Here is a 15,700-nt window from a genome sequence, read left to right as displayed (position 1 = left end):
CCGTGCCTGTCCAGCATCCCTGGACGCTAACTAGAACCTTCCACACGCGTGTCCCCGAGCCCGTGCCTGTCCAGCATCCCTGGACGCTAACTAGAACCTTCCACACGCGTGTCCCCGAGCCCGTGCCTGTCCAGCATCCCTGGACGCTAACTAGAACCTTCCACACGCGTGTCCCCGAGCCCGTGCCTGTCCAGCATCCCTGGACGCTAACTAGAACCTTCCACACGCGTGTCCCCGAGCCCGTGCCTGTCCAGCATCCCTGGACGCTAACTAGAACCTTCCACACGCGTGTCCCCGAGCCCGTGCCTGTCCAGCATCCCTGGACGCTAACTAGAACCTTCCACACGCGTGTCCCCGAGCCCGTGCCTGTCCAGCATCCCTGGACGCTAACTAGAACCTTCCACACGCGTGTCCCCGAGTCCGTGCCTGTCCAGCATCCCTGGACGCTAACTAGAACCTTCCACACGCGTGTCCCCGAGTCCGTGCCTGTCCAGCATCCCTGGACGCTAACTAGAACCTTCCACACGCGTGTCCCCGAGTCCGTGCCTGTCCAGCATCCCTGGACGCTAACTAGAACCTTCCACACGCGTGTCCCCGAGTCCGTGCCTGTCCAGCATCCCTGGACGCTAACTAGAACCTTCCACACGCGTGTCCCCGAGTCCGTGCCTGTCCAGCATCCCTGGACGCTAACTAGAACCTTCCACACGCGTGTCCCCGAGTCCGTGCCTGTCCAGCATCCCTGGACGCTAACTAGAACCTTCCACACGCGTGTCCCCGAGTCCGTGCCTGTCCAGCATCCCTGGACGCTAACTAGAACCTTCCACACGCGTGTCCCCGAGTCCGTGCCTGTCCAGCATCCCTGGACGCTAACTAGAACCTTCCACACGCGTGTCCCCGAGTCCGTGCCTGTCCAGCATCCCTGGACGCTAACTAGAACCTTCCACACGCGTGTCCCCGAGTCCGTGCCTGTCCAGCATCCCTGGACGCTAACTAGAACCTTCCACACGCGTGTCCCCGAGTCCGTGCCTGTCCAGCATCCCTGGACGCTAACTAGAACCTTCCACACGCGTGTCCCCGAGTCCGTGCCTGTCCAGCATCCCTGGACGCTAACTAGAACCTTCCACACGCGTGTCCCCGAGTCCGTGCCTGTCCAGCATCACTGGACGCTAACTAGAACCTTCCACACGCGTGTCCCCGAGTCCGTGCCTGTCCAGCATCACTGGACGCTAACTAGAACCTTCCACACGCGTGTCCCCGAGTCCGTGCCTGTCCAGCATCACTGGACGCTAACTAGAACCTTCCACACGCGTGTCCCCGAGTCCGTGCCTGTCCAGCATCACTGGACGCTAACTAGAACCTTCCACACGTGTGTCCCTGCTGCTGGCTGTGGCCTTTCTGTGTCTCTGCACTGCTCCCGGCTGGCCTGCCCATGCCCTGGCCCGATGGGGCAGCCCCTGTGTGGCCCGGTGCCTGCATGGAGTCTGGCCTTCTCTTTCTCTCCATAGCTTTTCTATCTTTCTTTTCTTGGGCTCTCACCTCGCTGTCTTAGGAAGCATGATGGAAAAGCAGTTTGAGTAATAAAAAATGTTTAAAGAAAAATTGGGAGAAACACTGGAGGAAACCAAGTGAAGGCGTTTTGAGTGTCTTCAGAGAGAGAATTCAGTTAACATCCACCCACACCCCCTCCTTTCACTGCTGTGCGGCCAAGTCTCGGCATTTCTAGGAAAAGAGAACACAGACGTGACCCCGTTTAGAAAGGTTCTGAGTGAACAACCTCTGCTGGTAAATTTGTTTTAGAACCCAGTGCTAATGACGCGTGCAGTTTATTTTTTCCTCACCCCAGAATAGCTTCCTCATCGTAATCCCACAGCGGAGATGCGTGAATCGCAAAGCAGCAGTATTTCTCGCTGCCCTCTTTCTGGAATCCTGGGTTTTTGGGGTTCATTCGTATCAGGAAACCCTGCACAGACACAGATGGAAGTGTCTCGTGTAGCAGCTCCACGGGAAGGGCAGGGGGTGGCAGCCGCCCCGCGGCGGGCATGTCCCCACTTCGAGGCGGCGGCAGTGCTATTGTGATGGGACCTTGGATGTTAGGGCCACTGGCTTCCTGCAGATCACGGTCAGTGGCAGGGACAGACGGTACCATCTCCATTCCAGTCCCTGCCTCTTTTTTTTTCATGTTATTTTCCATTATGGTTTATCACAGGATATTGATTATAGTTCCCTGTGCTCTACAGTGGGACCTTCTTATTTATCCATTCTGTACATAAAAGCTAACATAAAGCAGACATAACCATATAAATGTTTTTATGTGTTGAATATCCTGCAAGTGTTTGCTGTGTCTCTTCTCCATGGTCTTCGCAAAGAGCGCTCGTAATTGCTGAAAACACTATTAACGAGTGTGTATTTGGGCCACACTCGGACCCTTGGCCGTGGCCGGCTCTCTGCGTGGTTCCAGTTGGCTGTGCTGTGGGTGTCGCTTCCCGGAGCCACTGTGAGGTAGGTAGGTCTTGTCACGTTTTCAGTGCTTTCCTGGAAGCCAGGTTTCCAGCCAAAGCCCGTGCGTGTCACTGTGTGTGCATGAAGGTCACTTTATTCTCATCACCAGGTTCAGGGCGCGTGAGTTTCAGAACTTCTGAGCGCTGATCCCTCACCGGCGGCCTCGCACATTCTGTCTGTGAGAGTGGCCTGGGGGCCCCCGTGGCAGCACACCCTGGCTTTGGAAACCTGCTGTCCCCCAGCTGGGGGCCCTCCCTATGCAGGTGGGCAGCTGCTGGCTGCAGGGACCGCAGGGGCTGGGGTTGTGGTAGGGACAAGAAGGCACCGCCTGTTCTGTCCGTCCTGTCCTGTCCCGTCCCATCCGTCCTCTCCTGTCCTGTCCTATCGGTCCTGTCCTGTCCCGTCCGTCCTGTCCTATCCTGTCCTGTCTGTCCTGTTCTATCCGTCCTGTCCTGTCCCGTCCCGTCCGTCCTGTCCTGTCCTGTCCTATCGGTCCTGTCCTGCCCCATCCGTCCTGTCCTATCCTGTCCTGTCCTGTCTGTCCTATCCTATCCGTCCTGTCCTGTCCCGTCCCGTCCGTCCTGTCCTGTCCTGTCCTATCGGTCCTGTCCTGCCCCGTCCGTCCTGTCCTATCCTGTCCTGTCCTATCCGTCTGTCCTGTCCTATCCATCCTGTCCTGTCCCGTCCCGTCCGTCCTGTCCTGTCCCAGTGGTTGAACACGCCGCGTCTTGGGCCTTCAGACCCTGCGGCAGCCTTAGCCCGTCTCTGGCTGTTCCGCAGCACTTCCCAGGAGTATAGATCGCAGTGTGTGGCCTTGCAGCACCCACAGAAGTGGGGAGGAGGCGCTTCTGGTCCATGTGCTGTGAGGAAGGCTCCCTGTGCTGGTCCCCATGCAGTGCTGTGGGGGTGGATCACTGCGTGGACCTAGGTGTGGAGAGTGGGGTCAGGTGATCCCGTCCTGACTCAGGCCCCTGGGCTCGGGTGTACCCCGTCTCCTCAGCCCTGCAGCACAGCCCGCCTTACCTCCCCCACGTGGTCTCCAGTCTGGGAGGATGGCCCCAGGAGGGAGCATCTGAGTGACAATGACCGGCAGGGCCCCGAGAACCCGTCTCCAAACCCCGCACCTGGAGGCTGGCTACCGCCCGCCCTGTACCCGGCACGGGGCCAGCAAGGAAATCAAGCCTCCGCCGCCTGTGTCCATCTCACGGGCCCGCTGCCCAGTGCGATTTGAGCGGCTTCCCCATGTGGACACTGCCCTCGGGGGCCCAGGAACTGGTGGGAGAGACAAGTGCCGGCCAGTCCTCGGGGGCATGGAGTCGCCAGCAGGTCAGACGTGGGACATTGCGGCTGCGGGAAAGGCACCAGCCAGCCAACCAGCCGGGACTGGAGGATGACGAGCTGTTAGTTGGGTTGGAAGCAGAGAGTGTTCCAGAAAGAGGGAGGGAAGCCAGTCGGGAAGGACACGGGGTGGAGTGGGGACCCCGGGGTCAGGACCTGGAGGTCTGGCGAGGACCCATCTCTCTGCAGAGCTAACTGTGCCACACGTCGCTACAGGAAGGCAAGGCACCTTTGCTTTTTTTTTTTTTAATTGAAGTACAGTTGATTTAGAATTTTGTGTTCATTACTGGTGTACAGCAAAGTGATTCAGCTATATACGTATATATATTCTTTTTCATATTCTTTTCCATTAGGGTTTATCGCAGGATATTGAATAGAGTTCCCTGTGCTGTACAGTAGGACCTTGTTGTTTATCCATCCTGTATGTAATAGTTTGCATCTGCTCATCCCAAACTCCCAGCCCTTCCCTCCCTCAACCACCCCCCACCCCCGAATCCTTAAAAAGTCTACAGGTTGCATTTTTATGGGCTAGACAGGCAGGCGTGGGGACAGCCAGGTAGGAGGATGTGGTGGACACAGCAGAAGCTGAGATGGTTGGGTTGTGGGTGCTGGATGGATTCGAGCAGATCAGCTGCGCTTGGTGATTTCTTGCCCTCCTGTAGCTTCCATGTCCCTATGATAACTTGAAGCTCTGCTTCCCTCGTTTAAAAATATGTTCAGTCCTGTCCTCGGGTCTCAGTGCCTGAATTCCATTCTCTACTCAGAGGAGGCGGGGCCGCCCAGGAGATACTTGAAGTGTGGAGGGGGCCTGTCACCAGGACCCAGGAGCCGCTCGAAGAGCAAAGGCAAGGGAGTAACTCAGGCTTGTGGAGAGACCGGCAGGGGTCACCTTACCAGGCAAGGGTCCCCAGATGACGTCACCAGAATGGGGCATCCCGAGAAGGACACGACCCACTTCTGTGGCGCCAGCAGGACCGAGGACCTTCCGCCAAATGTCAGGACTCCTCAAAGGCGTGGAGGTCATAGAAGACCCCAGAGTACAGAACCACAGGGACAGCCAAATCGGAGGACCTGTCTAGCTGCCGGAGACCAAGGAGAGCCAGCAGCTGAGGGCGGCCTGTGGGCCCAGATGGGATCCTGAATCAGCTCATGGTAGGGTATTGATGTGATCTCCCGATTTCCATCCTTGAACTGTGTTCCCCTAATGATGCAAACGGCTTCTGTAGACACTGAAGTTGTTACCGTAGGTGGACTGTTTCTGTCAGAGACCAGAACAGCTACGCACCTGCAGTGACCGAGGCCCTGGTGGCATCCTGGGGACCCGCTGCCCAGAGGGCCAGGTCTCAGGTACCTAAAAGAGGTCTACAGAACTAGCCAGCTGTGTGCTCTTGTTTTCTCTGTCCTAGATACTAGTCTACTTTCATAGGTGGAGCGTTGGTTTTAATTTAGTTTTATATTGTCTTAGCCACCAAATCAGCCAGAACCCCGATTTGCAACTAGGAGTGCACGTAAGATTCACAAAATTGGAAATCCAAACTCCTACCTCGGAGTCCGGAGTAGGCAGGGGCCCTCTAAGGGGTGACTCACGCGGAAGCCTGAGGTGAAGCAGTCAGAGCTAGGACAGCCTCAGAGGGCCTGGGGTCTTGGGCAGCCAGGGGCCGTCCGTGGGTCCCAGGCTGCTGAGAGGTTGAGTTTTATGTGAACCTCGAAGAGGCCCTCTGGATTTGGTCTCTGGGTGTGACTGGCTTCCTCCTGCAAAAGGGTGGTTTTGACCTTATAAAGCTGCTGTCATGAAAGCCACGTGGTGCTGATTTAAGAGCAGAGACTTGTGTGCTCTGGATCAGGTACCCAGAGAGAGACCCCAGCACCTACGAGCATCAGAGCATCATAAACAGGACATCATGATTTAATTCATTGTGCTGCAAGGTATCAGCTAGTTGGAGGAAGAGCTGACTTAGGGTCTTACACTTTATTGCATGTTGTTATGGATTGAATTGTATACCCCCTTCTACAATTCAGATGTTGAAGTCCCAAAGCCCCCAGGACCTCAGACTGTGACTCTGTTTGGAAATGGAGTAGTTGCAGGTGTCATTTGTTAAGTTTAGATGTAGTCATGCTGGAGTAGGTGGGCCAACCTGGTAGGACTGGTGTCCTTATAAAGAGGGGACATTCGGACCCACACAGGGAGAAAACCCTGGAGGTGCAGGCAGCGATCAGGGTGATGTTTATACACCAGGGACAGCCAGCAGACCCCCAGGAGCTGGGAGAGAGGCGTAGGATGGAGTCCCCCTCACAGCTCTCGAAAGGGACTAGCCCTGGGATCACAGACACCTCGTCTCTGATGTCTGGTGTCCAGAACTGAACACATCCAGAACCGCGGGACATTGCACTTCCGTTGGTTAAGCCACCCCGTTTGTGTACACGTAGACTGAAATAAATTCTAGGTGGCGTAAACTGTTAATAAAAATTCAGCTGCCGGTGGCAGCTCCCTGTGCTTGAGACCCAGGATTGGACTTTGGGTCTTTATTCTGGTTTATCCCAGAGCCCTCCGCCTCCGTGGGGGATAAGGCCTGCACCAAAGCGAGAGACTGGAGGCTGGCTTCCCTCCCCTACAGGCGTTCACGCCGGAGCGGTCCCTCCCCCTCATCCCCATCCTTCCAGAGAAGCTGGTCCGGCCAGGAAGACCCGACAGTTGGCAAAGTGTAGGCACTGAAAGCGGAAATAAGAGTAGGGATTGCAGTAACGTGACTTCTTACCACATCATCTGTGGCCAACCAGGGACCAAACAAACAAAAAGTAAATAGTTTTAAATTATAAAAGGAATAAATGAAAGAAAAAAGTAATACATGCTCTTAGTAAAAGCAAAAAGTGAAACTTAAATAGTACAAGAAAGCTTATGATAAAAAGTAAGGTTCCCTTTCTCTCAGTTCCCAACTCTTGTCTCATTCTACAGACGTGAGCGGTGTGGACGGACGTCGTCTTATCTTGTGCAGAATTTACCTGCGTTACCGCATTTTCCCCAAAAGCTTCATGGTGTTGCATCGCATGGGGACCATAGTTGGTTTAGCCAAACCGTCTTTTGACACGCACTGTTATTGTGTGCAGTTCTTTCTTATTGTAAACAAAGCTGAAATGGACATTCTTGTACGTAGGTCTCTGGTCACTTAATGGTGAGAGCTGGGTGCAGAGATACATAGGTGATAGATAGATAGATAGATAGGTGATAGGCAGATAGAGACAGACTAGATAGATAGATAATAGATAGATGATAGATAGATAGGTGATAGGTAGATAGACTAGATAGATAGATTGATAATAGATGATAGATAGGTGATAGGTAGATAGACTAGATAAATAGATAATAGATGATAGATAGGTGATAGGTAGATAGACTAGATAAATAGATAATAGATGATAGATAGGTGATAGGTAGATAGAGACAGACCAGATAGATAGATAGATAGATAGATAGATTCTCAGCATTGTAATTGCTGGTTAAAGGATTTGTGTGTTTATGGCTGTGTATGTGTGTGTATGAAGTTCCTCTTTACAACTGTCGTCAAAGGGCCGTGTACCCCATATAGTACAGTGTAGAGGCACTGGAGCCTGGCTGACCCCCCGTTTGAGGAACAGAGCAACCCGGGATGGGTGTCTTGTGTCTCATTCCCCTGGCCCCCGAGTGCCAGCAAAGTCACTCCCCCAGTGATGAAGCAGATTCATTTTCATTGGCTGTATGTGCAGCTTCTAGAAACTCTGTAAGGTATTTACTGAGCCCGTCTGGGAGCAGAGGGTCAGACGCGCAGGGAGGTTTGCAGAGGGCGTTTGCTCACGAGTCGCCCTGGAAACCTCTGAGTGGGAGACTCCAGCGGCCGGAAGGCGGGGTAAGGTGCGCGCTGTCACGTTCAGGTACTTACTCTTTTTGGTGTTGGACTTTCTGAGCTCGCACTTAGTAGAACCTTGTGCTTTCCTAGTTTTTGAGGAGTTGTGCCTGACTGTGGTGTTTGGCCTACATTTCTCCCCTCCGGATCCGTGGTCTAATGTGAGCAGAACTGAGAAGCCCTGCTTATCCGACAGACAGACGGCGCTGCAGGCTCAGGGTCCAGCTGTCGCCCTCAGCAAGGGGTTTTGCTTCCGTTGCTAGATTTTAGTTCTGAAAATGTACCAAACGGAGATGCTCACTGATACCAGTGAACATGTTCTGCTTTTTAAGAGAATTCTCGGTAATTCCTGTCACTAACTCTTGATCGTGATCAGTATTTTTGTAATTATATTGAATGTCTCACCATAATGGTAGATAAGCTTACTTTCCCAAAAAGAAGGTGTTATGGGTAGTACAAAGGTTATTAGTATAAACTGCATTCCTAGCAGATGTATCTTGGAAAATCGGGATTTTGAGAGTGAAAGACTTTATCTACAGATACCTGTTCTTGACTCTTGTAATTGAATAAAAGGTAACCCGATGTGGCAGCCCCGTCTGAGATTTGTACGATGGCGCTCACTCTCTGCGTTGTCCGGAACCAAAGGAAGCTCTGGAGGTTCTTGTCCTTTTGTAATCTAGCCACTCAGGACTCTCTCAGCTCCTCGAATTTCACTGTCTTCTAAACTTCCAGTAAATCTGCCAGTCTTCCCAGGTTTCCTGTGTTCTTGGCATCCAGCACTGTGCCCCCCCGCCGCCCCTCCCGACAGCGTCAGCACAATGGTGGGGCTTTAGCAGGTGGGACATCTGTGTTGGCTGGGTGGGCACTGGCTGGAGGCCCCTCTGCCCCCAAAGAACCGTAAGACCTTCCCTGCCCCCGTCTCTCAAGCCAGACATTCGCTGAAACTGGATGCCAGTAAATACATCAGGCAGTTTGAGATAAAGATAGTACATTGGCCTGAGGGCAGACCCATGATACTCGATGGGGTTCAGAGGGTCTGGGGGAAGGGCTTTGACGGGTGGCCTGTCCTGCCGTTACACGACAGAGGGACAGGCAGTGGCAGGCGGGTGCCGTGTCACAGCCCTGTCTGGTGGTCCCGTCACGCAGCCGCCTCGCAGCGTGCAGGCGCGCACGTGGGCCCCCCCGGCAGGGGCAGCTGCACACCTGTGTGGGCCTGACCTCCCCAAACGCCGTCTTCGCGTTTCGGACATTTTACTGACCCCGACCGTGATTGAACTGCCTGGTGCCTGCGGAGTTGGGATCTTAGGAGTCCTGCACAGTGAAGACAGAGGCTTAATGGAGAAGGAGGAGGGGCCTCCTGATGAAGAGAGCAACCAAGCAAGAGTCCCCTCATGTCATCTTTGTGACCTCGCCTCTGTGGGTGATAGGACACCGGTGAGATGCCGAGTGACAGAGGGGACCCACGTGCCATTATTTTTGCACAATGTGTCCTTTAAACTTTTACGTTGAAATAACTTCGGACCTATAAGAGCAGTTGCAGTAATAATACAAAGACCTGTCATAGATCCTTTGTTCGGATTCCCTAGTGGCTAACGTGCTGCCCCACTTTAAATCGTTTTCCCTGGTCCCATATGCGTGTATGTACACACACATCTGTATGCACATGTGTATAACTAGTGCATTACAGGGAGCGTAGCACACAGCCGTTTCCGAAATCAGGACCTGCAGGGATCCAGACCTTATTCACAGTTCATTAGTTGTCCTGCTAATGTGTTTTATGGCTTCTTTTTTTCTGGCTCGTGAGCCAACACAGGACCACCCTCTGCACTGGTTTTAACGTCTCTAATTCCCTTTCACACGGGGGCACTTCCTGGCCGCTCCGCGTCCTTTGTCACGTAAGCGGTTACCGGAACCCCCTCTTTGTTGGTGGGGAGTTGCCTTGGGGCCCCATCAGGTTGTACGTGGCAGAGAGGCCGCAGACAGCTGCGTCCTTCTCGGGGCAGGAGTTCAGGATGCTGTGATGTTGGTTTCTCCATTATCACCGATGTTGATGTTTATTACCCACGTCTGCTAAGTTTCTCCATTGTGAAGTTGCCATTATTCCCTTGGTAATTAAAAAGTACTGTAAAGGAAGGTGACTTGAAACCAGGTTGATACGCTTCCTCCCTCCGACTCCACTGGCTGCTCTGTCACCTATGAGTGATCCTGCCTGGCGATTCCGACTCTCGTTCTGCATTTGTGAGTTGGCCTTGGGCACTGAGGAAGAGCAGCCCTTCTCTCCCAGCTATTTACCTGTGTGTTTTTTATTTGTCAGTAAGGACACATTATTATCTTATTACAGCCATCGCTTTGACGCTCAGGGTGTCCCAGTGGGGCTGGTTCCTATTTCCTTGTGACACATCCTCGTCAAAGTACTACCTCGCTTCCCAGCACGAGATTCCCCTTGCTGTGCACTCAGCATGTTTGACGTGTGGGCCTGGGGAGTCCTTTGATGTGAAGCCGTCTTGTGCCCTGACACACACACACACACACCCCCCAGTTGTGACAAGCAGAAATGTCTCGGGCGTTGCCAAATGTCCCTCGGGGGGCAAAATCCACCCCTGCCCTAACCCCCCATCAGGAACCACCGAGCGAGTGAAGGGGTGCTGTTTTCTCTACCCAGGGGTACTGGGCTCAATTCTTCAAACCGATTAGGTAGGAGAAGGTTTCAGATATGCTTTATTTCCTCTGGCAGCGCAAGGCTAAAGGGTCTGAAGGCATGTTTAGGTTTTGTTGATGAAGAATTTAGAGCCTGCACAAAAGTCGAATAGGGGGGTGAACACCACGTGCCCCCCAGCCAGACCCCACAGCTGTGAAGCCACGCCCCCCATATACTCTGTTGACGCAGAGTCCAGCCATCATGTCATTTACCTATAAATTTTTTAGCATGTTTCTGTAAAAGATTGACTTTTTTTTTTAACAGGACCATTAATACCGTTGAGACCCCCAATTCCTTAATCTCATTAAAGAAATTCCATATTCAAACAGGAATTGCATTTACACTGCACGTTTGCAGCCCTAGTTCCATGAGTTCCCCTGGAAGACATTGCCCAAAAGACAAAGCCTAACCCAGGAAGGGCTTGGCTTTGGGAGTTTGCTCCCACTGAGGGCTCTATCTGGATGGAAAGACCCAGCCCGGGCTGCCCTGCAGGCTTCAGCCTGAATTCACGTTGCAGGGGTACCTGCCCACCAGAAGCTGCCACCTGCCACCGGCAGAACCGTAGACGGACCCAAGTTATCAGGCCTCTTAGGGATCATCTGGTCAACCCCTGCTGTGGGCGGACAGCTCTCCACGGCCCCCACCCCACCAGGATGGGCAGGCCGTGATGGGGCCTCTTTTCCTGAGGACCGGCACTGCCTCTCGTTGGGGGCTTCAGCTGCTTGAAACACAAAGCAGACTCCTAATACCTGGCTTTTCAACTCCATGCTAAGACCAGAAACAGCTAAAAGCCCCGTAGAAGTCTTGGAGCAGAAGCTTCCTGCCAAATGCTCCCTCTTCCTGGGTGACGCCGCAGGGGTCGTGGTCCTGCAGTGCATGGGGAGGGGGTTCTTTTAGGCACGTGATGCCCACAGAAGGAGGAGACGAGTGTGTCTGGAATGATCATCTGTGGAGTGTTTGCCGTGGGACGGGACTTGCATGCGTTTCTCTGAGTGACACTCACCGTCAGCCTATGTGACAGTCCCTCCCTGTCACATAGGCTGGGGATTGAGGGTTGTCCAAGGTCAGAGCGGGTAACTCGTGCAGCGAGTGGCGAGCAGGAGCTTGACCCCAGGGCTGGCAGGTTCACAGGCTCCGTAATTGATGCACTTGGACAGTGGTCGGGGGGACCCGTGGACATCCGGGAGATTGGGGCCAGCACAGAGAATGTGCTTGGTGAGTTCTTGCTAAGTGGGAGGCTGGAGGTTTGGGGATACTCAGAGGATGCCCGCAGGTCCACCGTGCCCCTTAAATCCTGTTTTAAGGAATAGCACGCATTCTGCCAAACACCCGGCATCCCCATTCTTGGAAACGTTTCCCTTATTAGAGGTGGCACTTTAAGAAAGTTGACATCCGGCCATTTATCCTGAGAAAATAATTCAACCCACACACGAGCCACCAAGGCTCATGTACAAAGGTGTGCCAGGGAGCACTTGAGGAGAATGAAAGTCTAGAAGCCGCCGGACGGGCAGCATGACGTTCATGTTGATACAACATGACATGTGAAGAAATCCCTCGCAGGCACTAAAGCACCAAAGAGACATGAAGACCCGGTGGATGTTTCTGGTGTAACGTGAAGCTGCACGGCCCGATTGCAAAACCGCGTCTGCCGTCTGAGCCCAGTCATGTCAGTGCATCTGTTTATAAACACCTGTGCAAGAAAATGCTGGAAGGGCACACTCCAGGACTGTAACAGCAAATCTGGGAGTCGTCAGTGATTGTCAAGTGCTTTCCTCGGTCCCTTAGGCATTTTCCAAACGTGTTACAGTGAAAACCTGTAAGAAAAAACGAATATACCTGTGTACCCTTGAGCAGCTCGGGTTTGATTCGGGCTGTGTGCCCTGGATCTTGCCCGTGAGTGCCAGGCGGTGAGGGTGTCCGCAGAGGGGCTCCGGATCTGCGGTTGGCTTTAAAGAACTACTTTGTGAGTCCTTTCTAGAACCTTAACTCCTTTGGAAAGGATTGCAAGGACTTAAAATATTTTTATCAGTAATTCTTTCTGAAACATGGAATAAATCGATTGTAACTCAGATGCTTATTTCTTTTAAGTCACTTCGGGCCCCTGTAATGAAACAGGAAGATAGTGATATTCTTAGCCAAGGTGAATAGAACCACGTACTTACGTGTAGCCGCTTCAATTATCATTCCCTGTGGCTCAAAAGAACATCATTGATTTAGACCAGAACTGAAAAAAAATTGGTAGAATTACCTTCTTTTCACTACCATGAACCCATCCCGGCCCTGGTTCTGCCCTCGCCTGAAGTGCATCTAATTTCACGCATACTCGCTCGGCCTGCCCCATCTGGGGGCTTCAGGGCCCCCAGAACCAACAGCCTCGTGTAGCTCCTGGGAAGCGTCTTGCTGACAGAAAGGCGAACAGCAGATGCCCTGGTTCACACCTGGGCCCCCGTGGGCCCATCGCCTCCATCTGGGCGAGCTGTTCTGCTGTCCCGAGGCTTCCACCCCGCGCCTGGTCAGGAGACGGTTCCATCAGCCTTGGAGGGCGTGAACTTGGGGCCCTGGTGTGGCCACTGGGCTCTCAGAGGTGTACCCGCCACGTGCCTGGGCTCAGCTGGCTTTCCTGCTTTCCCTCCCCATGACCCCAGCAGGACCAGGAGCCCCTCAGCCCTTCCCACGTCCTGTCTTCCACAGCCTTGCCTCCCTCTCGATATGTATATATATTTACATATTTATTGGAGTATAATTGCTTTACAATGGTGTGTTAGTTTCTGTTTTCTAACAAAGTGAATCAGTTATACGTATACATATATCCTCATGTCTCCTCCCTCTTGCGTCTCCCTCCCACCCTCCCTATCCCACCCTTCTAGGTGGTCACAAAGCACCAAGCTGATCTCCCTGTGCTATGCGGCTGCTTCCCACTAGCTATCGATTTTACATTTAGTAGTGTATATATGTCCATGCCACTCTCTCACTTCGTCCCAGCTTCCCCTTTCCCACTGTGTCCTCAAGTCCCTTTTGATATTTTTTCTTTATTGAAGTATAGTTAATTCACAGTGTTGTGTTGTGTCAGGTATACACCGAACTGATTCACTTCTACATGTGTGTGTGTGTGTATCCTTTTTCAGATCCTTTTCCATTATGGTTTATTACAACATATTGAATATAGTTCCCTGTGCTATATAATAGGACCTTGTTGTTTACTTTATATATAGTACTTTGTATCTGCTAATCCCAAACTCCTAATTAATCCACCCCTCCCTTTCCCCTTTGATAGCCCTAAGTTCTCTGTGTCTGTGAGTCTGTTTCTGATTCGTAGATAAGTTCACTTGTGTCATATTTTAGATTCCACATATATATAAGTGATATCACATGGTGTTTGTCTTTCTCTGTCTGGCTTACTTCACTTAGTATGACAATCTCTAGGTCCATCCATGTTGCTGCAAAGGGCATTATTTCATTCTTTTTTATAGCTGAGTAATGTTCCATGGTATATATGTACCACATCTTCTTCATCCATTCATCTGTCGTTGGACATCTAGGTTGCTTCCATGACTTGACTGTTGTAAATAGTGCTGCTATGAACATTGGGGTGCATGTATCCTTTCGGACCACATTTTTCTCCAGATATATGCCTGGGAATGGGATTGCAGGTTCATATGGTAGTTCTGTTTTTAGTTTCTTAAGGAACCTTTGTACTGTTCTCCATAATGGCTGTACCAATTTACATTCCCACCAACAGTGTAGGAGGGTTTCCTTTTCTCCACATCCTTTCTAGCATTTATGATTTGTAGACTTTTTGATGATGGCCATTCTGACTGGTATAAGGTGGTACCTCATGGTAGTTTTGATTTGTGTTTCTCTAATAATTAGCCATGTGGAACATCTTTTCATGTGCCTCCCTTTCAATATTGACCCTCCCACCGTGGACGCCCCCTCGTGGCCCTTGGATACAGCCTGGCTTCTTCCTAAGTGTTTACCCCTAGCATTTACAGGAGGCTTCGGGAGTTACTGAAAAGCCCAGCTTACATCCTCACTTAGAAAAATGCATTGAAACAGGACCCAGGGAGCTTTTGAACTAAGAAGTAAGTTGGAAGATGAAGAACTGAGACAAAGCCGCTCGAACGCCCCAGCTCAGACCCTGCAGACTCTCTGGGTTTCTCTGCAGGGTTGGGGGCCCTCTGCTCTGCTCAGCCCAGGCACCTGGAGGCTGTTGTCCCCCCCAGGACGTCCTGCACCTGGGACAGGTCTGGGGCAAAGGGCTGAGAATCCTCCATTTGCTGTTTTCACGGGTTGATCTCAGTCAAAGTCAAGAGTCTGTGGAATTCAGACAAGATCCTGAGCCTGCACGTGCCCAGCAGGGAGTGTCCGGGGCCCGAAGCAGGAGTGCGGGTGACAGCAGGGAGGAGGCCCCAACCTCTCTCTGCCTGCTGGAGACCACGACCGTGGATACGACGTACCTTCAACCCTAACTGTTCCTAAACTCCTTCCTGCACGTTTGCCAAGATTTAGGCTCTTACTTCCCTCTCCATACGATGAATGCATAAAAGGCATCAACAGAGCTCCAGGAAGGACAGAACCTTCTATTACCACTTCGGGGCTTTTAAGACGGGCCCTGGTGCCAAGCCAGTCAGAGGGCTAGGTAGCCTGCCTCCCCCTGCTAACCCTGAAACGAAAGGATCTCAGGCTGGTGGCATAATTATGCCCTCTTTAATATTACTTCCTTTTTTAATTCAAAGTTTCTTTCTTTTTATCATTTATACCACAAAAGCAGTATGGTCAAGGAATTTATTACAAATTTCAGAATCAGAATTATGCCATGCAGATGGCATACGTTCTCATAAGTATTGAAGTGGCTGTTGCCTTGAAATTGATTTGCTCTTTTCTCTGTTTCTTTTTTAATTTTTATTTTATATTAGAGTATAGTTGATTTACAATGTTGTGTTAGTTTCAGGTGTACTAACAAAGTGATTCAGTTATACACATACATATACCATAAGTCCCCTACATACAAACCTTCAGGTTGTGAGCTTTCAAAGACGCGAATGTGCATTTGCATATCCAGTCATGTAAGTTAGTTCACGTGTCTGGTATACATTGTCACGTGCATGCATCCTGCACAGGGGGTTGTGCTTTCGTGTACTTACTGTACAGTAGTACTGTATAACAGAGTACAGTAGTACAGTGTCTTTATTTCAAGCTAGATCTGCAAGAGGACGACTTCATTGAACTCCTTGCCGTGCAACACGAGGAGGTTACTAATGAAGACCTGATGGAATTGGAGGCCCAG

At 51.7% G+C, this 15,700-nt stretch overlaps 1 protein-coding gene across 7 annotated transcripts in view; it reads left to right on the top strand.

Annotated features, from left to right (window-relative positions):
- Positions 1-15,700, top strand: part of GRB10 (growth factor receptor bound protein 10) — a 201,202-nt gene that overhangs the window by 134,066 nt on the left and 51,436 nt on the right. The window contains exon 1 of one of the 7 annotated variants that reach the window (XM_067745666.1): positions 7,240-7,718. The exons of the other annotated variants lie outside the window; for them this stretch is intronic. Coding sequence (XP_067601767.1) covers positions 7,482-7,718 — 237 coding nt within the window. The 5' untranslated portion in view covers positions 7,240-7,481. Of the gene's footprint in view, positions 1-7,239; positions 7,719-15,700 lie in introns of those variants that run through there. 7 annotated transcript variants of the gene reach the window in all.

This window comes from Pseudorca crassidens, chromosome 8 (assembly GCF_039906515.1).
Source record: "Pseudorca crassidens isolate mPseCra1 chromosome 8, mPseCra1.hap1, whole genome shotgun sequence".
NCBI classification, from domain to species: Eukaryota; Metazoa; Chordata; class Mammalia; order Artiodactyla; family Delphinidae; genus Pseudorca; species Pseudorca crassidens.
Note: the sequence above shows the minus strand (reverse complement) of the source record. Positions and strands in the feature narration are given on the sequence as shown.